This window comes from Malus sylvestris, chromosome 15 (assembly GCF_916048215.2).
Source record: "Malus sylvestris chromosome 15, drMalSylv7.2, whole genome shotgun sequence".
NCBI classification, from domain to species: domain Eukaryota; kingdom Viridiplantae; phylum Streptophyta; class Magnoliopsida; order Rosales; family Rosaceae; genus Malus; species Malus sylvestris.
In genome coordinates this window covers 21,473,392-21,499,582 of record NC_062274.1, presented here as the reverse complement: position 1 = coordinate 21,499,582, position 26,191 = coordinate 21,473,392, and the positions used below count along the sequence as shown (strand labels likewise).

At 37.1% G+C, this 26,191-nt stretch overlaps 2 protein-coding genes and 1 long non-coding RNA gene across 3 annotated transcripts; 2 read left to right on the top strand and 1 right to left on the bottom strand.

Annotated features, from left to right (window-relative positions):
- Positions 1-11,775: 11,775 nt before the first annotated feature.
- LOC126604775 (probable methyltransferase TCM_000336) lies at positions 11,776-13,782 on the bottom strand. Its single transcript, XM_050272087.1, has 4 exons — positions 13,606-13,782; positions 13,102-13,509; positions 12,548-12,820; positions 11,776-12,199 (listed from the first exon to the last, which is right to left on the bottom strand). Exons 1-4 carry the CDS (start codon positions 13,765-13,767, stop codon positions 11,864-11,866), a joined length of 1,179 nt encoding a protein of 392 aa, XP_050128044.1. The 5' UTR covers positions 13,768-13,782; the 3' UTR covers positions 11,776-11,863.
- On the top strand, positions 13,349-14,400 carry LOC126604776 (uncharacterized). Its single transcript, XR_007616739.1, has 2 exons — positions 13,349-13,452; positions 14,059-14,400. It is a non-coding gene; the product is annotated as an uncharacterized LOC126604776 (long non-coding RNA).
- A 9,590-nt stretch (positions 14,401-23,990) lies between these two features.
- Positions 23,991-24,994, top strand: LOC126604774 (heavy metal-associated isoprenylated plant protein 43-like). Its single transcript, XM_050272086.1, has 2 exons — positions 23,991-24,202; positions 24,556-24,994. The coding sequence occupies exons 1-2, from the start codon at positions 24,118-24,120 to the stop codon at positions 24,861-24,863; spliced, it is 393 nt and encodes a 130-aa protein (XP_050128043.1). The 5' UTR covers positions 23,991-24,117; the 3' UTR covers positions 24,864-24,994.
- Positions 24,995-26,191: the final 1,197 nt, after the last annotated feature.

The window sequence follows — 26,191 nt, the reverse complement described above, 5'->3', positions numbered from 1 at the left end:
CTTTGAAAGTGAAGTTTTGAACCTGGAGCTTTTGTAAATGAAGCTTTGAAGTTGGAGCTTTGTAAATGAAGTTTTCGAAGCTGAAGCTCTGTAAATGAAGCTTTCGAAGCTAGAGCTTTCGAAGCTGGAGCTCTGTAAATGAAGCTTTCGAAGCTAGAGCTCTGTAAATGAAGCTTTCGAAGCTGATTGGCATGAGTGATGCTCATGAATGTTTATGTTGATTAACATGAGTGATGCTCATGGATGTTGACATGAGTGATGCTCATGAATGTTGACATAAGTGATGCTCATGAATGTTTATGTATGATTGACATGAGTGATGCTCATGTATAATTTTGGAGTACTAGACGTACTTTTGATCACCTAGTTGGTGATAATAACGGTAGGCTGCTGAATAATTTTAGAGTACTGGACGTACTTTTGATCACCTAGTTGGTGATAATAGCTGCAGGTTGTCGAATATTTTTGGAGTATTGGATGTACTTTTGATCACCTGGTTGGTGATAATAGTGGTAAGTTGCCAAATATTTTTGGAGTACTCGACGTACTTTTAATCACCAAATATTTTTGGAGTACTGGACGTACTTTTGATCATCTGGTTGGTAATAATAACGGTAGGCTGCCGAATAATTTTGGAGTACTGGATGTACTTTTGGTCACCTGGTTGGTGATAATAGAGGGTGAACCTTAAGCGGAATGATGGAGGTTGGAGTTTGAAGCCATAGGGCCTAGCTCTTTTGGGCATATGGGTCTTCGCCCTCCACATAACATTTCGGCCAACCATTTGGAGCTTGCCGACATTTTACCCTTTTTTTTTTTAGCATGTTGCCTTCTTTCTTTATTTATGATTACCCTCTAGTGGGGTTATATAGATGTCTCCAAAAAATAAGAAAAGTAAATCACATCATTAAAAAAAAAAAAAAAAAAAAACTGCTGGGACTTGGCAACAGCGAGATTTCTCCTTTCACATCAACCTCAGCGGTCCAACTGTTGGAGGAAACCTTCACGTGGAGTCAGGTTTGACAAAGCCACCGGTCCTTTATTCAAAGTCATCCACCCACTTTTTCCATGTGGTCGACAAAGCCATCGGTCCTTTATTCAAAGCGTTATGAAACTCTAAGCTCAACTTTTCTTTAGCCTCAAGAAGGCGACAGAGCATCAACATGCTAGCACATGTAAATATCTGGTAAAGCTGAGCCCTTTGTTAGGAAAAGCTATTCCTTTTGTCCAAGTGGGTTGTTGAAGAAACCCATCACTGCAACCCCACCACAAGCCTGCATCTTGGCAGCATCAATGTTCTTAGCCACTCTAGAATTCGCTCCATTAGCTCCAATCACCGCATCAACCTTCATCGTCTTCTTCATGCCTATGTCGCCGGCCTTCCCGTTGTACTTCGAGTAATGCAGAACGTACGACGCCTCTTCATCTCCCAAATCCGGAAAGCGAGAGGTTGAACGAGGTGCGCGAATCAACGTCCACAGTTGATGTTCACTTCGTGTTCGCAGTCTACTTGGTTTCTCTACTGCCGGGTTTCCAACTGCCTGTGGATGGACGAGTTCTCTTGCTAAAAAAACCCAACCCGAAAAATGCTTAGTACGACAGGAGAAAGAGCATGGAGCTGTCATCGTCCTCGGATTTCTTTTTCCAATGGAAGTACCTCATGGAGAAAAAGAGTGATGAGTCGTGGAAGTACCTCCTGGCTGAAGTTTAATCCTTCTGTTTCATCGACATTGGTCGAGAGGCAGATTATGAAAGAGAAGGGGCAGGAGTCTTCACGAAGTTTCTCGAGATCCCTCTCTAATCTCCTTTTCCTGCTTTCTGCAATCCAAGCAAAAAAAGCTTGTGCTCTTTGCTGCTAGCAACGGGTCCCTCTCGTCCAGTACTTCAGTACTTCAAGAAAAACTTTGTTGCTGCTAGCATGGGTCTTAGGCTATATTTGTGCTTGAAAAGCGAGAAGTGGTGCTTGACTACCAAAGCGTCGTGGTGGTGGGACTCATCACCGCCGTCCACCACTTGCCTGATTAGAGGATCTGCACCGTTCGATTGCACCGTCATTCAGCCTCCAAGGGTCGGGTCTTGTTTCCCTTTCAGCTGCAAGCCTCTGAGCCTTTTGGGATTCTTTACGTACGGCCTGGAAATCCTTTGCAAGCTTAGCATCCGCAATCTTCATGACAACAGTAACTTGGGCATGGTGATCAGTTTCACTAGCTTGCTCGAGTTTGTGAGAAGTATCTTTCATCAACTGCCCAATATGCGCCCTTATCTTATGCAGCTTGTCTCGGAGTTGAAGGGTGTCTCTGGGGGTGCCGAGGGAATTGACGAGGCGGTAAAAAGTGGATACGACGATGTTGATTTAGAAAATCCCGACAGACAGGGCCTGGGACGGCTCGTAAAGATTTTGACTTCGATTTTGCTGCTAATTCTGAATCGCATTCGAGTAAACGAAAGGTCGTCGTTGTTGGTGTTGCTGTTGGGGAGAAGAACCAACCTCGAGATCTTGGAAACTCATTCTTCCTCCTTTTGTTTTTTTGTTTCTTTCTGCGTTGCTTGTGTTGGGGTTATGGGGGTTGCGGTGTTTGGTGGTTAGGTGTAGTCAAAGACTCAGGAAGGAAATTTCGTTGGTTTGGTTTTTTTTTGGGTTTATACAGATTCACGATGGACAGTGATGAGGTCTCACGGTGGTGAGATGAAAAAAAATGAAAGAGAAACGACATAGATTTTCGTGTCGATTCCCACAAACGGTGCCAAATGTTGATGCACATAGCCGAAGGGGTCTTGGAACAACGTAAATCCGACTGTGAATCTGCAAGAAAGTAAAGAACACAAGATGTATTGTGGTTCACCCCCAATGTTTGGGCTACGTCCACACTGATGTTGATATTGTTTCACTTTGAATGGTGAATATACAAGAAGGCTAGAGGCAGTGTGCTCTCTAGCCTATTTTCTCTCTTCCCATGGCCTAAACCTTCACCTCCCCTAATGAGGAGAGTGAGGAGTCCTTTTATAGAATAAGGGCTCCTCACTTATTACATATTTGCCCCTTCATTTATTACATAATTACATTTGAGTCCCCCGAGTATTTATACGAGGTTTAAATACGGAGGCTCTAAATATGGTACAAACAGTATATATATATATACATGGAAAAAGGAAATCAAGTTAGAGCAGTAGCATAACAGAGAATGTCATTTTGTCGCGATCGAAACGTAATTATTCCTCTTTCATGCTTTCAAGCTCAAACCTTTTTTCTCTTTATAGGTATAATAATGCTATATAATAGATGGTAAAATGATTTTCCTAAAAAATAATTGACACCCAAAACACCGCTTTCATAGGCCCTATGGTGTTACTTTCGGGAAACTGAAGTGACCAATATACCTAAAAAGGATCGACAGATTCGTAAGCCAAAATCTCTCTTTTATAAAGAAAATAAATAATTGTTGCACTTGTCTGGAAAGGTTGTTGCTCTCTCATGGGGTTTTGATCACTGCGCACGCGCCCGTTAAATCGATCTATTATGAATTCCTCACTAATCAAGCGTGAAATCATGTCGATGAGGCTAACAGGACACCCAAAAATTTGAGCGTCAAGACAAGTTCAAATATCTAGAGTACAAGGTATCTGGATTAATTATGCAATGTCAATGTCTAAACAGTCCTCCTGGACAACTTATCAACCTCCTAAATGACATGAGGAATATACCAGTGACTCAAAATCAACCCAATTATTTTTAACAGCATGAGATAAAACTGAGAGTACAACCATAACTGGCACGGACTAAAATATTAAAGAGTCGAAAATTTTCAAAAATAAGATAATAAAAAAAATAAGATGAATTACGCCGGAATGCTAGACAATTCCGTTATTACCTCAGTCCAAGAAGTAGGAAGGTCGAATTTAAGAATGAATTAACAAGGTTTCTTGATGATTGAAAAGTAACATCACAAATTATTAAAACTACCAGGGACCAAAGGTAATTTCCCCAAAATGTTCTTCTGTCGATTGCTACTACTATAGAACCATTGTTGCGCAAGACAGTTCTAGAGTCTTGACAAGAATAGACTTCGCAGGAATTCTAATAGGTGATATTCTAACAGATACTACCAAAAATCAAAACTAGCTGAAATTTCCAATCTCAAAAGGATCAGTATTAACGGCGGAAGAATAATGATATAATTATTTGGTAAGAAATGAAACACACCATACAATGAAGTATAAATACCACTAATTGGAACACCACATGAGCATAACATTAGTTCAACATCACGATTATTGATTTTCACTTTCTCTACACATACAAAATACTTCGGACTGAGAGTGTATAATGATACTTCCCAACTCCATTCATATAACAAAATGATTATAATCATTCAAACCATTTCTTGATAGGTTAAAGGTAACTCCATATCGATACTCATATTTTTTCAACTAAAATAGAATAGGACCATCTGAAAGTGTTCAAAAGTAAATATGTCATTTTCGTACAACTGAAAGATACACTATAGTGTACTCATAGTTGCAGATTAAATTCTTCTACTGCCACTGTCCGAACTTAGTCCGTTCCAAAAAGTGAGTGTATTTAAGAAGTTCTAAGGTTGATAAAGATTTTGGACACGTTCTTCACAGAGAAATGTTATTCGATTTCCAAGCAAAGATGATAATTGCTAACTTTAAATCACGGATAAAATAGTTCATTCCAAATGGTTCTATACATTGATGAGACTACTATGGATTTAACATGCTTCACGAGAATACTTTGAGTTTCAAAAGTTTACTACATAGATCACCAATTTAAAATAGGATTTGTGTGGAAAAATGCAAGAAAACTAATGTAGTACGAAAAAATGGAATGGTGGTATTCTCCTGGATATCGCCAAGGAATCAAAACTATTTTTTATTTCTACTCTCAAAAGGTTTAATAATGACAGTTAACAATAGTGATGAGATTGATCCATAAATCCATGGTGATACACCAATAATGATACATTAACCCCACGTTAGGGCCATCAACTAGTCTCAATTCCACACCTTTCCTTGGTAGAAAAGTTCATTCATTATAATCTAGAGACACTCGCCCAAAATGATCTTCTAAAGATCGACAAGTCATCAATTTTGACCAAAACTTAGGAACAACTAACATATTTTCCGTATTCGACGAGGTGGCAAGATCAAACATTAGACTCGAGAACCAAGAATGCTCACATCACGCGTGTGATGAACGCAATACTGCCCAATTTATGCTATGATACCAAACTGAAACACCCCGACACGGGATGTCCACTAGGATTCCGAATCGAGTTGTGCTAGCTGACACCTGAAATGTGACAAAGCCATAAAGTATGATGATGTGGAAAAAGTGGAAAAATTTAAACCTAAAAGTGTCTAAATGCAAGATGCACTGTGAGCGGAAATGAACCAATTTCACACGTGACGTCAAAGCATAAGTAAAGTACAGTAAAGTGGATTGAAATTCATACCATCGAAGGTAATCTCCAAGACCAAAACTTGCCACAAATCCTTGTCCATACGAAAGCTCTACTACTAGACCTAGAGGGATAAAAACTAGAGTGAGTGGCCAGAAAATAGAGCTTTAGTAAAGACATTCTAAACGATATAATCCCTCTCCGTAACACCTGTTTAGCTTCCAGAAAATCATATTGCGGATAAACATGAAATCAAGGGTATACTAACAATAAATCCAGAAGTATAGCACATCATAACATCTTATTAGCAATATAAATAATCAAGTGCTTAATAACCCATACTAACACACCAGTCGGGGTCACCTATGGTGACCTGTACGACTACAACCATATCTCATCAATCAATGCTAGCTCATAAGTTAAAGTCACCTATAGTGACCTGTACAACTTATCCATATCTCATCACATATGCTAGCTGATAAGTCGAATTCACCTCTAGTGACCTGTACAACTTATCCATATCTCATCATATATGCTAGCACATAAGTTGGAGTCACCTATAGTGACCTGTACGACTTATCCATAGCTCAATAAGTATACCTGCACACGAGTCGGAACCACCTAAAGTAGTCTGTACGACAGGTTTAGGTGTAAATAAATACAATCAAGTGCTACGATCACGTGAAGACTGTGCGAATCATCACGGGTCACCTACGAGTCGGCACCACCTAAAGCGGTCTGTACGACAGGACTGTGCACCTACCTTGGATCCAAGATGAGTGTAAGGTGCGGGAGGTGAACATCACGTGAAGGACTATCCTCTAGCCACGGGCAGGAGCACTAACACCGAGGTGCATGTTTATGAGCTCTCAATACATCTCAACATAACAAGTACGAATCATGGGCAATCCGTACGACAGTGTTGGAGTTGCTTAAAACATAATATAGTCATGCCATCACTCGATCTTTCCAAATAAAATGTAATCATAATTATGCATCCCACATTTCATAACATATACTCACTTGAACTTATCTATGCATCCCACGTTCACCGACGTACCTTAAAGCATACATAATAATTATGCGCAACAATATACTTATGGATATGCGTTAATGTAATTCAAAACTTAACCATATTGTAGTGCTTCCAAATATATACATACATATATATATATATACACACACATATATATATCAATAATGTGGCATAAAATGCACAACCTATAATGCTCTACTCCCGAACTATAAATTTTCGGGAATAATTATCGGTAACAAGCTCAACTAAACACTAGTTTAACTAACTACCAATACTTACAATTCTTTACTTCGAATTCTCGATCCTTCACACAATGATTTATGACCAACATCCAATCACTGAATCATAAGGTTAAATCTCACATTTTCTACCAATGTCCCTCACCTTGCACAATTTCCCAAACAAGGTTATTGTCTCAATTATTTAATCTCATTTATGTTATGGCTGGATCTAATGTTTTGTTAGACTGTCTACATACCCTAAACAGGGATCAAGCCATTCATTGTTCGCATTAGTGCTTCACGGCATTCACAGTAATTATATGCAATAATCAGTTTATAACCGTTTGAGGAATATATATATATATATATATATATATATATATATATATATATATATATGCAATAGAAAGGAAAAGACTCACTCACCTGAGGTCCGCTCTACGACTCCCTAGCACGCATATCGAGATATCACGAACCATTGTCGCCTATAACCAATTATCAAATCACATCTCAGAGTTCAAACTGATAAAACACATCCCCACGTAATTCAATTCGGAAGATTTGCATCACGGATTTCCAGTCCGTTGCTTTCAAAGATCCACATTATACTTCTAGAACAACATCCTAAAGTTCCATTACGATCCAACGGTCGGATCTCCGCCAATTGCCAAAACTAAGTGGCGGTTAACCTTTTACTTTATGCACTTACAAATCCAATTTGGGAAGATCCGTATATCGGATTCCCAATCCGTAAGTTCCTATGGTCCTCTAATATAATATACTATAACATACTAAAGTTTGGTGACGGTCCAACGGTCGAATCGTCGATTCATATCTTTACCAAGTAACGTATCCTAATGAGTTTAGGTCCAAATGATCAACCTACGATATACAATTGCCAAAAATGAACTATAGACATCTAATTTAGCCTAAGGATAACATCGACAGTGACCTGGCCACGCGCCGCCGCGGGTGGCGGTCGGCCGCCCCAATTCGCCAGAAAATCCAACTATTTCCAAAAATTATCAAAATTTACAGGAATGAAGATCTCAATAAGTAGAGTAAACTTTATAACCGTGGCCAAGTCCAATTTGGCTGGGAAAAGCTCCAATTTTGCTCAAACCCGCAGGAACCCTAGAAAATGGTGTGCTTCAATTCGACCTCCATACTCACTCCGACGCCTAGACCATTGCTTAGGCTTTGTTCTAGGCCTTAAGGGGAGTCTAAAGGTGATGGTAATTAGATGAAATCATTTCAAAATTTGGTGAATCTCGGCCAAGAACCGTCTCATCCACCGGTGCGATTTTTCCCAATTTCAAGCCCAAATCTCTTGAAATTTGAGGTGTGGTAGGAAGAGGGAAGGGCTAGATATGTTTGGGAGTGGTGGCTAGGTCCCATTCGTGGAAAATCCGGTGGAAAACCATCGGAAACTATACCGTTATAATCCGAACTCGCAAACAGCTTTCGCCTATGTGTTTGTACCAACAAGTACTACAAGGATATGCTACAAAAATAAGTCATACGTCTCTTTAACCAATGGTCAACGAAAGTCAAGCCTTAGCCTCTAGGGCATTTTCGTGAATTCACATTTTTTTAAATTTAAAAATCGTAGAACTAGGGATGGGTTGTCACACCACCCCTCCCCCTTAGTGTAAATAATATTGTTTGTTAAAAAAAACAATTATTTGACAACTTATTTAATTACATTATTATCCAAATGTGAAAGAATTTTTTTTATAATTGGCATTACACGCTTATTAAGATGTTTTGAACGTATTTAAAAATAAAGAAATTGAATCACATTATTGCTAGTCTATTGTGATGTACTAATTATTTAAAAAAAAATTGTACCAAAAAATAAATTATTAAAAAAAGCACTATTAAAATAACAAAAATGCCCATGTCTTATTTGATGTATTAATTTGGGATGCTTTTGAAGTTTTTGTTTTGGGAGCATTTTTGTTCAAATTTTTGTTGAAGCTGAGTGACACAAAAAACATTGTTCACCTTTTGTGTTCTCTTTATATATAGATACCTAACTTCAGCCACCCATTATATGGGGAAAGATCAGCCACATACTAGCTAGGTGAATGATGAGCCAAAAATCCTGTACCTTAATCATCCATAGTACCATCACAGATTATCTTCCTCTTGCAAGCTTGCATGTCTCTCTGCATCAAACACATACAATTATGTGCATGTTTCCAGTTACTTAATAAAAAAAATAGAGACATAATTATTTACAATTAGTGATACGTATATGTTATAACAAATTTTTCCAATGGACATTGAACAAAAAAGAAGAGATGCATTATTATTTAAACCACTAGATTAAAACTGTCAAAGTTCGGCTATGCAAATCCAACCGTCTAATTTTCGACATCTAGTGCCGGATAAGAAGTTGTGGCTCTTCTGCAATGCTACGTGTCCAGCAGAAACCATATTCAAATTAACCAAAGGGGACCCGTGGGACATGAACTATGACAAAAAAGACTAAAAAGAAAGTGAAGACAATGTAGATTTATAGACAGATATATAGGGGTGCAAGTCCATTTTGGGAGAAGGGCTCACGTGTCACATTTATGCTGTTACTTGGTGTTTTATGTCAATAAAATAAGAACCGGAGCTAGTTTTTGTCTATAAAACTGTATAATTGATGTCATGTTGGTGGTTTCTTCATGCCATATAAATTTGCTATCCGAATTAAAGTGGAAATGGCAGTGCAAAGCTAGCTTCACCTTTACCAAAAAAACAAAGCTAGCTTCACCAAGCAACAAATTTGGTGAGTCTGAGGTGAAATAGTTATATTTTTATTAGAAATGGGGCATATTTATTATTGGGAAAATATCAATGATATAATTGTATGCACCAGAAGCTAGGAGGATTCAGGATTTAGGAATTCTCCAATCATATCCGTTTATTGTGTGGTTAGAAATTATTGTAAATTTTTTATTTAAAATTGAATATAAATAGTATCTGACAAAAACTGACCGCACGATATACGATAAATGAATATAATTGAAGAATCCTTGAATTCTCATAAAAAGTATGTGGCTAGGATCCTCTCTCCACCAGTAGGAAGTGTCCCGTATTATTTAGGTCAAGAGTTTGATTGAAAAGGAAAGTGGGATTTGGTGATAAACAGTATAGGTAGTAGAGGGGACTTTTCCTAAAGAAAAGGTGGCTTGGATCATATAGCTTTGTGGCTTCTTTAATTGACAAAACTTGTCACTTGTAAGGAGGGTCTTATCTGTGTGCTATATAGAGGACCTATACTAGACTCTTTGGCTCTGTTTTTGAATAATTGTCTTCATCTTAAGCAGCCAGATATTCTTGTTGTTTCAAAAATAAATATTTATAGTGCAATCTTGTTCATAGCAGCTTAATTGTAATTAAGAATATTTGTTCATGTATTCGAAAACTTCTTGTTCTTTCAAATTTGCATTTAAATGTAAGAAGAGGAGATAACATTACATATAATTTTGAAATTTTAGAGTTTTTTGCATCTCTCTATTCATTCCAACTTCTATCCAATCTTTTTGGAAATGTTCGAATTCGAAAGGAAATTTTGATGGCGGAATTTGAAATTCTATTTCAATTTAAACCCTAGCGCACACGTGCAAATATGTTCCACTTTAAGGGGTTCTATTTGCAAGATGTAAGAGGGTAGTCAACTGACAATACATAACAAGGGTATGGATCTTTAAGTTTTTCAAACATAAGGCGTAGGTCAATTTTTTCAATCTATTCTCTCCATGGTGAGAACCTTTCACTCCAAGTTGAGAGTTTTCCTCATTGTTTGTGTGAAGCTTTCAAACTCAAGAAAATCTGGTGGCATCAACCCTAGCTTCGGTCGAGGTTGGTTGCCGTTTCCTCCTTGCTTTCCTCACTGTTTGAGAGTTTTCCTTGCCTCTATTGTTTTTTCTCCCAAATTTTTACTCTGATCTGTTTTGTTCCTTTATCCCCAAGGATATACCTCTTCTTGATTCCAATCTTCAGCCATGCATCCCACTGAGATAGTGAGCAAAGTTTCGGTGTATCCACCGGCTCGAGTGTTTCCAACACCACCACTTTCTCTTTGTTGTTTGCCAGTACCGGTAGTGTCATTAGTGGGTTTCCACGAGCTTTATATTGGTAGTTGGCTTCTCTCGCTTAGTTGCCAGCTATGCCTAGTTTATGGTTGTGCTCAAGTAGCAAATCGGGGTTGGATGGGGCGTCTAATGAGGCGAGACTCGGCGGTGGACAAGGAATCAGATGGATTGCTTGGAATTGTGACATTGGAGAAAGTTGTAGAAGCTTCTGGTCATGGATACTTTGTGTTAATTTAGGGCCTAACTGTTTTGGGGCTCTTTTTGTGTTTTTCTTTTGTTTTTGGCCCTTGATTTGCTTTTATGTTGTTTTGTTGTTTAATAAAAATAACCTTTTACCAAACAAATAGAAGGCGTAGGTCAAGCCTAATCGAACAATAGTGATTCCAGTTAAAAGAAAGTTTTCGGTAGAGTTGCCTCATGCCACAACTCACTCACACATTGTGAGACTCTTACATGCGGATCTCATTCGGTCTCAGTCTCACCCTATTATGGTGTGCTGCAACATAAGGCAAACTCAAACCAATCTCTCCCCATTAAGACACTGGACCAAAAATTAAACCCATCGCAATGTTATAAAATTTGAGCCTATCCAACCCAATGAAAAAATTGGAGTAGGTTTTTGGCAAATTCATTTCTGACTTAAAGACATAAAGCCTACAAAAACCCTAAAATAGAGTGGAGGGTCAAAGAGTGCAACAATATTGATAGAGAAAAAGAAAGAAGAATTTGAATTGTTGTTTCGACAATACTCCACAGATACATATTTCTTTTGGTAAATTTCTACTCACTTGAATTTTTATCATTAACCTCATCAAACACTTTGATATTTTTCTAGATTATCAGGATGAATTGCTTTATAGGATTTTTCAGTCTGTGTCTGTTAGGTGGATAGCGATTTTGACACTCATCGATCTTTTAGTCATTTGCACTCATAGGAGGAATGAGGGAGGCTACAGAACGAGGGTTTGATAGTTTGAAATGAAATTATAAAATAGTAAGCAATATTCAAGAACTAAAATTTTCGTTGCTTTATCATTCCAAATCAGAAGTCAAAACCACAAATATCACAGTGGGATCAGATTACTTGGGCAATTATAATTTTCTAAGTACAATCCCAAAAGTGATGGGCTTAATCTCTTCTTTAGCCGCTTCTTCATCCACCAATCTCCCAAAATTTTCAAATATACTGTCCAAGATTCCTTCTCCAAAATGCTGCCCAATCATTGATTCTTGAATAGCCCTCACAGTCATTGCAATACTAGTTCCATAGCTCTCATCGTTCTTGCCATGCCTCTGATCCAGCCAAAACATCTCAAACCTGTCCAATTCAAAAGAACCCTCCTTCCTCACTTCATGTTCTATTTCATCTCTCGATGGAGCATAGAAATGCACATCATATGAGTCAAGCTTTTCCTCCTCAACTTCACCCTAACACAATCAAAACAAAATTATTCTCAACCGGCTAAACGCATTCATGTAACTCTAAACATGTGCCCATATATGTTCGATTCTCCCTCCTATAGTATCACTTATAGTGTCTTAATTTAGGCAAAATCAACTGTGACAACATCCTTGCGGCACGTCCACCTCATAGTTCCCTCTACTACCTACCTAATTTCATTTTAAATACCGCGTGGTGTCTATCCCAGTATTGATTTTTTATATTATCTCTTTTTCAATTTTTGAACGGGTGCCACTGTGATTCTGTCTTGGATATAAAGACATACATTTGATAAGAAATTTTGGAGTTTCTTGGTGTGCATAATAAATTAGTACCTCGGAAACTAAAATGGCAATGGACTGAGAAAGAAGCTGCCAGAGGAAACAATTGCCTCTATCAACATGATCTGGGCCACTCCTTCCCAACAAGATCAGCACCATTCTTCCTCCTGCAGTCAGCTCTTCAGACCTTGACTTAAGGAACAAACTGAAGTCCTCTTGAAATTGCTTCAGGTAAGCTTGAGAAACTCCAACAGGGCTTGATTCAGAAATGTAAACACTTCCTTTGTTTGTGGACTTCCCCTCTTTGCAGTAAATTTTTGGAGGAACCTGCATGACATTATAGTCAAATAGATATGACCACTATGTTTTAGGGCAGTTATTTTTAGTCTCCTGTTTTCTCTTTCTGCACTCATCCTCTGGTTGCTATCCCAGGCTAGAACCTCTTTTACCAAAAAAAAAAAGAGGCTAGAACCTCTGGTTTCTATCCCTTCAAAGGCTAGAAAAGAAAGAGAGGAGTGCCGGGAGAGATAAAAGAGTGAAAATCACTTCCCAAGCAAAGTAGATTTGAAATAATAAATGAATCTAATTAAAGAATATCAGATTCTTACCCTAGATAGCCAGTGCAAACTGTAGGATGAGTAGACAAAGTGCAATGTATTGTTGGGAAAAAGTCTTCCATAAAATGAGCCAGGATAGGCTCCTATATAAATAGAGGGAGATTTCCCATTGCTTCTTTCGTCGCTGAGGTCTTTGGAGAAGTCTGGCAAGGCCTTGAAGATTGAGTTGAAGTCATTGGAGGGAAGATCATTGAGGTGAACTCTGAACTCTGGTGATGGTTGAAATGTTTTTATACTGAAGCCTTCAACTGCTTCAATGATTTCTTTGATGATTGATAAGGTGTTGGGTCCGGATGAACAGCCCAAATCAGCTACGCCTAAGCTTTTTGGAGTTGTTGTGAGGTAAAGTTCTTGTATTGCCTCTAAAGTTATGTTCTTTACCATATCAGATGCCTTCTTCTGTCAATCCAGAATTAGAAAGAAAAAACATAAAATTAGGAAATAAACATTCTGAACACACACACACGCGCACACACATACAGATTGGGAGAGAACCTGGAGTGAAGAATTTCTGGCATAGCTAGTACGGCCAACTCCTCCAGTCATGTGGAAGACATTCTCTACACCCATGCTAGCTTGTTGCAGCTGGCTCTCTGCTGCCTTTGAACTTGGTGGACCTTGCTTCTTATACTTTAAAGGCAAATTCACATGATGCATATCTTTTCCCTTTTGGGGCAACTATCTTTATATATCTAAATATATATATATATGTATATATATCTTTGTCATGGCAGTTCAAATGGCATAAAGGTATAAATAATTCAAGTGTCATGATTATGGGTACATTTATGAATTGAAAACATCTGGTGCTTATGAGAAGCGTGATGACTTAGGCATTATCTTCAGTGGTAGGGTAGATTATTTTGGTGCAAAATCCATCTTAAATGTATCAGATGCCATGGTTATGGATACAATTGTTGTTTGACAATAGTTGATGCTTACGTGCAGCGTGATGATCGCGACACTCACTTGGAGATATATTTTTGGTGCAAGACAGATTATTTCGGTCCTAAACACAACTTAAAATGTACCAAGTGTCATGATTTTGGGTACAATGGTGCTATGAGAATTGTGATGACTAAGGCACTATCTTCATTGGTAGGATAAAATATTTGAATCCATGTTGAAATAAATCTACATGTCATGATTTTAGGTACAATTGTGGAAATAGCTGGTGCTATGAGAATTGTGATGACTAAGGCACTATCTTCAGTGGTAGGATAAATTATTTGAATCTAGGTTGAAATATATCTACATGTCATGATTTAAAATGTCATGATTTTGGATACAGTTATGGCTTGACAATAACTAGTACTAAAGAAAAACGTAATAAAATAGACATGCCCATAGAAATATATCATCGAAGATGGAGTAGAATCTCTCAGTGCTAAACCATCTTAATCATGGTCTCATAGCCAAGTTGCCTAAGCATGACCCTTGCAAAACAAGCACTAATTATGCTTAAGATAGTATTAGAGACTTGTCTCATAATTCTGATTTGGCTTATATTTGTCACTTTCGCTTTTCAGTTAAGCTGCTGAAATGAAAAGTTGGTTTGTTGGCCAATGGCTAATTAGTTGTTTTCGTGTGAACCGGTCATTGATGGAGATGGTTCGTACTTTAAGTGCGCACGATGATTAGGCTCTCAGAAGGTTGAGGTAGGTATGCTGCGCTATAGTTGGCCTTGGTCCCAAACTTTCCCAAGTTGTCTGGGCTGAACCAGCTTTTTTTGAAACTCAAAAATCACTGTAACTGTTAGCATGCATGGTTCTGAGATACTTGTTGTCCATGTCTTGTCACAAACAGCAAGCTTTGCTGGGACACATGTCGGCTGAGGGGGCAGTAACTGGTGCTATGAAATGGGTATTTGAGTTGTTGCAGCAGATTTGAACATATCGTGAATCATATATGATAGAGAATGACAGGTTGAATAGTATATGTGGATACTACAAAACTATGAATAAATAGAGGCTAATACATTTGTACCTATTAATTAGAAATAGGGACAAAATTTGAGAATTTTTGCATCTAATAGTTAGAAATGATGAATATTAAAATTGCACCTAAAAAGAACTTTGCTATTAATAAATAGGGGCAAATAAACATTTATTTTCGCCCCTAATAGTTTTATTGCCACGTAGGCAAGTCTAACGTGTAAACAATATTAAGTGCGGATGCTTAAAGTATTAGAGGCGATTATTAGGGCCCCTACATAATTATTTATTTAATGCATTTATATATATTATTATTTCATTTTGGGAATTATATTAATTAAAAATGTTTTTCAATCTCCCATTAATTATTTGATTGTATTCTCCTAGTTTGATGGTCAAATATGTTTACGATTATATTTATTTTCCACCACCATCCTAGACGAAAAAATAAACTGTCAATAAAAAATTAATATTAAAATGATTCATACTTCATTGATTTAATACAAATGGTACAAGTATCATGAAGAAGTTTAAGCCTATTAGAAATGGTAGTCTAAACAAAATTTATATGTCTAATCAATCTTCTGCATTCCAAACACCGAAATGATGCAATGTTAAAAGCTTGTGGCTCCCTTAATCCATCCTGTAGATACACCATAGAAGGTAAAAGCAAATTAGAGTAAAACTACTTTTAGAAAAAATAAGAAACAAAACAAGTAAATTATGTATAACTCACAACCCAGAAAAGAAATGAACAAATTAAATCAATCAAATTATGTACCTACCTTTCTCAAAACATCAAGAAAACAAAACCTACAAAACAAACAAAAAATAAAACCTAAATTAAGCCAATAGGGGATTATGATGTAATTCATCATTTTGATAACACTCCTAATATTATACAAAAATAAAATGAAAAAAATATGTATGAAGAACACACCTAACAAATTTCACTTCAAATTTTTCACACCCCACAGTCAAATTTACTTGCAAAACAACAATTTGAGAGAGAAAAAAAACTTCAATCAAACTAAATAAATTTAGTTTTTTTCTCTACTACAAACCTTTTTAAATCTCTCTTTCACTATATTAGACTCATCAAAGGGAATTTTAAAGGTAGAAAATTAAGAAAAAATAGAGATCAAGAGAAAACAATATTAGATCTGAAACAAAAAGTGAAGAAGGAGGATAAAAATATGAAGGAACAAGAAAAATGGAGATGAGAAGAAGAATATGAAGGAACAAGAAAAATGGAATGAGGTATGAATCTACAAGAAAATGGAGATGAGGAGAAGAATATAAAGGAACAAAAAAAAATGGAGATGAGGAGTTTGTGACACACCTCGACCGGAATCGAGACATGCTGGCTGTCACATGAGGATGACGAAGCCATGAGCGAAGAGTGGAAAAGATAGTAATATAAAAATGCGAGTAATTAAAAACCAAAACTAACTAATTTATACTAGACAAGTATATAAGTGCTAGTGAAGGTACTTAAAGTGTGGTTACATATATTCAGAGCACAAGTAACCTAGATGTAGTCCAACCAGCTAGGTAAGAATTATACAAGGCATGAAAGAAATCCCTACATTATTTGAACTCTGTCAGAACCGCCGTAGGGTCCTCGTAAACCACTAACACGAACTTCTAACTAGAACCTGGAGGGGCACAAAACAGAAAACGTGAGTGGGCAAAAACAAAGCTTTTCAAAACCATTTCTCTTTCCAAAAATAATAACCCCTCACAGTAAAACCCATATAATTTCCCAGAAAATAGTAATACATACGTATGTAGAAATCATGCTCGAGAGTAATGAAAACCGAGTATATGCCATGTCAAGTATCTCAACAATGAAATAAGTAAGGCAGGTGAAACAAATCAATATAAATGATATGTTAGCCGAAGTCACCGAACGTGACCTGTACGGCAAAACCTATAGCTCATCAAATATGCCTGCATATGAGTCGGAACCACCTATTATGTATGTACGACATGGTTGAGTGTAAATAAGTACGCTCAAGTGCTACAATCACATGAAGGTTGTGCGATAAATCGCGAGTCACCTACAAGTCGGAACCACCTATTGTGGTTTGTACGACAGGGCTGTGCACCAAACTTGGATCCAAGGTGAGCTTGCGGTGTGGGAGGTGAATATCACGTGAATGCCTGTGCCCTGGCCACGGGCGGAAGCACTAACACCGGGGTGCAGGATAATGAGCTCTAAATGCATCTACGTATAATCACAAACAATGCATCCATTATCATCAATATATACTCACTTGAAGCTTACCTGAGCGTCCGCAGCAATATGCATATCTATACTAATGCATACTTTAAAGCATAATGCAATTGACATGCCATTTAAAACGTAAATCCTTTTAAACAATTTCTGGGAAAATGTAAAGTATATATGCGTGTATAGAAAACCAAAAACCCATTCACTGGTATGTAGCAGAGTCGTAACCCCTGAGTCTCGCCTAGCTACGCTCGTCCTCTGGGAAACGTCTCACTATATGCAAAATAACTAAATTAACGTTAATTCGAAAGTACATAACCAAACTGTGTAATAACTTCTCATATGTTGCTCAATTTGGGTGTTTGAACATACCATCATGGCCTACTCAACACCACAAACATCCCCATATTTTTAGAAAAAATTTTCGATGACTCATGTGTCAGCCAAGGCACGGCCACACGCACCGGCCTCGTGCAGGCATGTGCCTGGCACATCGACAAAATCCCTAACGGCGTTAGGGAATATTCCGTTAAATAGAAGCATATAACGTTATATTTACCTGACGCCGTTAGTATATTCTGTCAAAGTTGATGGAATATTCTTTTTTCTTCTCCAGTGGTTCGCCAGAGTCCGACACCGATGCCTCTGCGTCGCTAGTTTCTGGAAAAATCTAAAACTTCAATATCTCTCTCATTTCTCAACCAAAATTCACGAATTTCATATGGATTTGAAGCTCTTGAAGTATAGATCACAACCATACCTATTTGAAGTCCTAAAACCGACAAAAAGTGGTAGGAAAAATCTTTAAAACCTCCGGCTAAACCTGTAACTCAGTGAATCCTTTTATCCCGACGTTCTGTCCATTTCAAAACTAACCTAGGGTCCCTTTAGAGTTGATTAGGACCCCTTTAGAACCTTAAAACCTTGTAGAACTTCGGCGATCACGTCGGAGTAAACTTCCACCTCGCCGGAGCTCGTGTGTTCTCATGTTTTTGAAGTCCTTTATTCGAACCAACGATACCATCAGACTTGTGAAGTCAAAAGGATGGTGATGATAACCTCAGTGGGTTCGATCCGTGACGTTTTGATGGTGTTTGAAGGTTGGAAGGCTCAGGTTGTACGGACGATAGAAAATTCGAGAGAAATGGTGAGGGTGAGAGTTACATACGTGTGTGTAGGTGTGTTTGTGTGGGTTACGGGATTGGGCAACATAAAAGGATCATAAGCCCTAATTGGGCTATGTGATTTAGGGCCTAACAATTGGTCCAAAAGAAATAAAACAAGCTTAAAAATTCTATTTGGTCCAAAGTTGTAGGAAAAGAAGATAATTGGTGGATAGGTTATGGACAACCCAAAATTATAACTCTACCTAATTACACCTATTTGTTCGTAACTTCCTCATCACAACTCCAGTTTGAGCCTAACTCGCGTCAACGTTCTCATGACGTCACGTATAATTTAATCACGTCAGCTAGAAAAATAATTAAAAACTATAAATGTACATCCACATTACTAAGCCTCGAGGGCATTATCGTCATTTTACATACTCAGGGATAAAATATATACTGTAAATTGGAACAGGTCGTCATAGTTTGTGTCGTGAGGTACCGTTTGGTACGTGGGACGGGACGGAACAGAGTGGGACGAGGCATTCTGTCTCACGTTTGGTGCGCCTAAAATAGGTGGAACGCGCTTGTAGATGCAAATTTCTTCCTCCTTGATCTTGGACAAAATTGCACCTACAAAACAATTAACACCTTAGGTCAATGCCAAGAGCCTCACGCGCTCACGATAAATGGGGGGGGCTTTGGCCGAAGAACCACCGATGCCAAAGTTAGAATTTAGAGAGAAAAAGTGTTTGAGAATTCTAGAGAATTTTAGCAAGAGTTGGAAGTCCTTTTTGGGAGAGAATGGTGAGCTATATATAGGCATATGGCCGGCCCTATTAGGAGAATAGGGACCGGCCATTTAGGTATTTTTTGGGTGTAAATTGTGGTTAATTAGCCATTAATAGATTAATTAGGTAATAAATCTATTGATTGACTAATTAACATATTTTGAAAGAAATTATTTGGGGAGTTATGGAATGATTAAGATAATTAGCTAATTGATTAGCTAAAAAAGGGGAAATGAGGTAAAAAATATATGGAATGAAATAGGTTTTGGGAGTTACCTTGTAGAAGGGATTTGATGAGATAGGTTTTGAATTGTTACCTATTTTGGGCACTTTTGACTTGGTTGATGGATGATTACCCATTGCCCGCGCGTAGGAATCTTGTTATGCCTCAAAGGTATTTTTGTCATCTTTTGTCCAAAAATCCATGTGTTGCCTTGTGATTATTTTTGGCTCCACAACGCTGTTTCACGGGACGAATTTTGGATGAATTTTCGTTCCGCCTCATCCCCTAGAACGACTCATTCCACATCCGTGGAACACAAAATTATAACATCTCCGTCTCCTTATTCTTCCTCCTTGTTTCCATCCGAGGGCATCTTTGCTCCCTCTCCGTTATGTCCCGTCCTGTCCCATTCCATTTCGTCATGTCCCGTCTGCATACCAAAAGATACCTGAAAGAAAGATCAAGAGAGAAATATAGGGGATCTGCGTGTTGGTTATCCTAGAATTAAGGTTTTGATAAATGTCTTATTTATTTGATTAATAATTAAGAAAAAAAAAGTTAAATATAAGGAGATCAATGCTTCTAATGTAATTAAATTAAAAAAAATGAATTAAGTTAAAATATATATATATATATATTAGAGGCTCATTCATCCACCACAAATAACTAAATTTTGTAGATGTGATTTTTTTTCGCCCCAAAAAGTAGTAACACTAATAGGGGCATTTATTATTTCGCCTCTATCTATTACAATTAATAAAGACAAATCTATATTTCTGCTCCTAATAAAGATTAACAGGGACAAATTTTTATATCTGCCTCTAATCCACCGCCCCTAACAATCACTATTCTTGTAAGTAGTATTTTTCATGCTCTCATTTTTTTTATGCATTCCTCTCTTTATTTCTATTGACTCATTCTGCTTTGAGTTGAACCAAAGACAAAAAGGGGAGTAAGAAAATCAATTTCTTTGTGGTATTGTTACTTTAAAGTATTGTGATTTCAATTTTATCACTTTTGATTTGGTTTACTTTTGATACTAATTTTGCTCAATTTTGGCCTATTTATAGAACTTGGTGTGCACATGTGCTTCATGTTCCCTATGTATTATTAATCTTTCAGTATTAAATAACACTTAATAAGTTTAAAAAATGCAACAACAAACTCTGAAACACAATTTTTGGACAAAAAGGGACTTGGAAACAAGTTTTTGCTAGAATTTACTTAGAGTGAAACTAGCGTTACCCCAAACACAAATAAATTCAACCCAAAATAGTTTTCTAACTTTCAAGAGATTGAAGCCAATCTAGGAAGGAATGAACTACAAAATGTTAAATATCAAAGATTATAAATGTCTTTCATGATCATTTACAAAAGCATGTGAGCGAAATTTGTAAATGCCTTCTTTCAAGTAGTGATTTGCAAATCCTTCTTACATGTCTTTCAATGCTCATGAAAAGGTTTTCTAATCTCCTTCATCTAATATTTTATAGTATATTTGTTACTAATGTGATCTCAATCTCTTGAATCTTCGAAATCCCGCACCCAAACATAATTTATAGGATTTAAAGCTATAAACCAAAAAACAAACTTCTTTCCATCAATAAAAATTTCTCATTTGCAAACCTTTTTTCCCTAGTGGGAACTCCATAATATTATACTTGAAAATGTGGTAGAAAAAAATGCCTGAAAATGAATCACCTTTTTTTCTTCTTCCCACTTACAAGTTACAACATTCACACTACCAAGTTTACTAGAAAATTGGTATACCTATATGGTATTTAATTATATGTGAAGTGGTGAAGAAGTGCTTGATATCATATGTGAAGTGGTGAAGAAGTGCTTGATATCGTGGTGTTTATGTCCGCTTAAAATAATTACTGGCATGTGAACCGCTCAAAGAGGAGTAAAGAAAGTGCCAATACTTCTCAACTCTTTTCGTTTTGTTTCGGGCCTTTTATTCTCCAATATAATGCGATTTTGCAATCAGTGCTAGCTTTTCTTGCCTTCGTGGGTCTCAAGTAATAATAACCTTCTGAATTGACCAAAAAATAATTATAGCCTTCTGGAGAGTACACTTCTAATGCACATAATCATTCCCAATTTCCACAAAATAAAGTAACAAGAAACTGGGAATGCCGTAGTTGATGTATGCTATGACAAGTTTTAGTTAGAGCTTGCGTGCACATATTTATATTTTAAGTGGCATGACTCTTAATTTGTACTCATGATAAGAGTTCGACTCTCGCTTCTATTATCTCTTAAGTCAAACAAAAACAAAGGCATAATATATCACAAGTTTATTTTTTCACCCAGAAACTTTGCTCCAATGTGTATCATACTTCACTCATATTGATACGAAGTATTTTTATTCATACCTGACTTTTATTAAATTTTCATTATTTCTTTAGAAACCCTTATATAGCCTGATGAATTATCTTAAAAGAAAATAAATTACAGTTAAAAAGATACATATCTTTGTTCACAACGATAATTAGGTGGTCTATCTCCACCAGCTAATTAAATAGTTTGTTCTTGTTGGTTTGTGCTTAGCTATATATTATTTTCTTTTACAGGAAAATATTATTTAAAAAATAGAAATCATAATGAAACATTCTCGGTACTGTTCACTTTTAATGAAAATGATATCCTAGAGCATCACTCGCAAAGAATTCTTGATACTTTGGAGACTTTTGTATCCATGACAATACATGCCCAGACAAAAATGAAGCTAAATATTAATTAATTATTCCTTTATCAATTGTCAAAAACTCACTTCTTCTGTACATATCTTGGCTGCTACTTTGCCAAACTATTCGACATAGAATCAGAGTTCATTTCTCTTCTTTGGTTAAATAAAATTAACAACATTTGATAAACATTTATGATTAATTAAATACGTAATTCTTTGGAAGCATCTGAATAATACATAATTCCTAATAATAAAAAAAATGAGTTTTTAGTTCTATCTATTCATGCCCTTAGGGTTAGGAAAAGGATCCTTTCCAGAACCTTTTTGTGGGGATCCTAAGGATCAATCAATCATGGTCGTTCATCGCATATCGTGTGATCAGAAATTATTTAAAATTTAAAATTGAATATAAATAGTATATAACAAAAACTAATTGCACGATGTATGATTAACGATCGTGATTGATGAATTCTTCGGATCCCTACTAAAAGGATCCAGAGAGGATCCTTTTCCCTAAGGTTATACTCTGTGGGGACCAGCATATAACATTACACAACAACATGCGCGGTCATTCTTAAGCAATAGTGTGCAACAGCTCGAGTATGCGTTGCCCATTGTAATGGGTAAGGACTCAAAATTATTGTGGATTCTTTTAATTGATTGAGAATCAAACGACCGCATAGATTATACATAACTATTTTCCTTGTAAGCCACCATCACAAACTGCCCATCAATCATCAAAACCCCAGCAATGAAGGAAACCAGTGCTCCATCACCGTGCAAACAACACCATAAAATCCACACCCACAAAACCAAGGAATCCAATGGAAAAACACAACCCACCGGAGAGAGAGCCAATAAAGGCAAACAGGAGGAAGGAGGTGGTGCAAACACCCGAACCATAACTCTACTTACCTTCCGATAAAACCGCGACAAAATGCAGTTAAGAGATATGATTGCAGACCGTGGAAATCGTAAGGGGATGGAGCTAATTGGTCCAAAGTTCTAGGGTTTTCTTGTTTCGTTTTTGTTTGTACTAGGCTCCAAAACTTGTTTTGGGCTCTTTTTTGTGTACTTTTGAGGCTTAATTTTTTTGTTCTGTACTAAAGTTGTTTTTGGACCTCTATGTAACTTTGCTTGGCCTTTGTCCTAAAATAATATTTCCAGTTTACAAAAAAAAAATAAGAAACTATTTTCCTTGTTCGAGCTACATATCATTTGGCATATTAATTACTTGGCTTTTTTATACAGCAGATCACAATTTTATATATTTATGAACTATTTGCATAATTTTAATAAGGTATTTTTGCATGTACAAATAAGTTGTGATTTACAAATAAAGAAAATATATCTCTTTATTTTACATATAAGTATGACAAGCAAATTTGACCTCGACTAGTTGACTTGTATACAAGTGCACGAAACCTAAATAAAAAACGCTTTGTTTGACATGCTCTCCACTTTGTTTGAATAACAAGGCATATCTTGATGATTTCATAATATCTGCAAGCCACTTTGGACAAATTAAGTGAGGAAAATGATTATATATGGATCATACCATATAGTCAAAATAGTCCCTATCCTTTGATTGATCGGATTACTTTGTCAACATATACTTTTGTTTTTTTCCTCTCATATATATTTTTTATTTAGCTTGTGTCTTGAATTTCCTCACATATTGGTGTATCTAATATGAATGACATATGGTGGATGGTGGTTGATAGCATTGGGGAATCAAATTGGGTCAAATAAGAACAAGTCAATGAAACAATTAGGTTTCATCTCCGTCACTTTGGCAGGCTTGATTTTGATCAAGTTGGTGATACAAAATATATGTTTACTTAGGATTTATATATAAATTAAGGCCAACTGGACAAAATCGAACAGCTTAATTGAGATGAGCTTATCTAGCTAGTAGCTAGGGAGTGAACAAAGCTCCATAGATTACACCGCCTTTATAGCTAGTTGAGAGAGAGAGAGAGAGAGAGAGAGAGAGAGAGAGAGAGTATAAGCTCTAGCTCTTCAATGGTACAAAGGACTGTCCTCAAGGTTGATACATCATGCCTAAAATGCAAGAAGAAGCTTCTCAAGGCAGTTTCTGGCCTACAAGGTAACATAATCATGTCCCCTCTTGAATCTTATTTCCTTAATTTCCCTTGGCATGGATGAATTATGCTTGTATCACTTCTTAGTTATTTAGAATAAGATTAATCACAACTTATCGTATGAACGTAGTATACAACATGTGATATTATCAGCAATTCATGCGTCCATAAACAACTACTAATCATTGATTGATAAAGGTCTCCCACAATATCAATGATTGAGAATCTCTCAAGCACGGGTGGACAACTGACCAAAATAAAACTCAAGAGTTTATTAAGCATTTAAGCCTCACAACCTCAAAACCAAAAGTGTACAATAATATCTGTCATATTAATTTATCACCTCTGATCATTTCAGGTGTGGATAAAGTTGAAGTTGATGCAACCAAAGGAACTTTGACTGTAACAGGCAACTGTGATCCCTATGAAATAATTATTCGAACTAGAAAAGCTGGCAAATTTGCTGAAGTAGTGAGTATTGGGCCGCCTCCTGCTCCACCTAAACCTGCAGAAAAGAAGCCCGAAGTGAAGAAACCTGAAGAAAAAAAACCAGACCAGAAGGTCGAACACTTTCACATGCCCCATAACTGTGAAGTATGTCAAAGATTGGCCATTGTAAGGCTGGAGCCTAGTTATGATCACAACCCCTCCTGTTCTATCATGTGATGATAAAGTCAAATAACCCATGATATTGTCAAGGTCAATGATTTTGTATGATCGATCAATTTGTCAGTTTGGGTTAGAGTTTGTTAAGCTCAATCATTCGCGTGCTGATTAGTTGGAGACTTTTAATAGTTGATGGATGCATGTGAATCTCATTGTGGAAATTACATGCATGTTGAGTTAAAAATCGTTATTTTACATGAATGACTGACCTAATCATAATCTATAGAGTTATGTGAATTGTATTCATAGACAAGAATAATCATGTGTAAGAGTTAAAGCTCGTAAAAATTAGAGTGATAATGTTGATGCCATTCGTATTGTTCACACGCACACCTAATCATTTATCCCTTGTTGGTTTTTTTTTTATTGGAATGCTTGGATGGACTTGTTGATTATTGTTGCATAATGCTTTTACGTTGACGTTTCTAAATAAGCAGGGTAACTGTCAAATACCCCCTCTAACTATGACAAAGTTGCCAATTACTCATTTGAATTATTTATTTATTTGTCGATTTACCCTTGGTGTATTTAACACAATACGTTGAAATGAAGGAAAGCTTATTTATTGATATCCCCAATAAGCTACAAATATGTACATATACATGAGTCAAAATAAGCACACAAGAGGGAGCCTTCACAAAGGTTGCTTAGGAGAAGTCTCAACAGTCGGTAGAGCCCCAGAAAGAGAAGGCACCGGAGGGGGATCATTTGGAGCCTCAGTACTGGACAGAACCCTAGAAGGAGGAGGCATCAGAGGTTGATCATTTGGAGCTTCATTACGCGGTACAGCCCCAGAAGACGAAGGCAATAAATGCCTTTGGAACAAACCCACAAATCTCTGATGATCAAGTAAAACCTGACCATCAGTTTCCTTCATCTGGTCAAGCTTCCTCTTCATGTTTGTAGCATAGTCATGTGCGAGCCGGTGCAACTGTTTATTCTCATGCTTGAGCCCTCTAATCTCCTGTTTGAGACTCATCACTTCAGCCGCCAATGATTCAACTTGGCGGGTTCGAGCAAATAGGCGTTGTGCCATATTAGACACAGAACCTGCACACTGAACACTGAGAGCCAGCGAATCCTTAACAGCTAACTCATCAGACCGTTTGGAAAGTAGTCTGTTATCTTTGGGAGTGAGAAGGTTCCTGGCCACCACCGCAGCGGTCATATCATTCTTCATCACGGAATCCCCAACGGTAAGAGGACCAGTAGGGGAGACGAAGGATGGGCGCCATATGTTGTCTGGAGAAGGCGGGGCTGCCTCTTCAACAAGGTTCAAGTCAAAACGACGGTCGGAGGGGCCAGACATTTTCAAAGGTGTTGAAGAG

Bases quoted from the DNA above. Each gene is read 5' to 3' on its own strand.
- LOC126604775 (XM_050272087.1), bottom strand. From the start codon at position 13,767: ATGCATCATGTGAATTTGCCTTTAAAGTATAAGAAGCAAGGTCCACCA. The intron at 12,821-13,101 runs GTAAGAATCTGA...AATGTCATGCAG, and splicing joins GTTTGCACTGGCTATCTAGG to GTTCCTCCAAAAATTTACTG. The intron at 12,200-12,547 runs GTACTAATTTAT...TGATTGTGTTAG, and splicing joins TTGCCATTTTAGTTTCCGAG to GGTGAAGTTGAGGAGGAAAA.
- LOC126604774 (XM_050272086.1), top strand. From the start codon at position 24,118: ATGGTACAAAGGACTGTCCTCAAGGTTGATACATCATGCCTAAAATGC. The intron at 24,203-24,555 runs GTAACATAATCA...TGATCATTTCAG, and splicing joins GGCAGTTTCTGGCCTACAAG to GTGTGGATAAAGTTGAAGTT.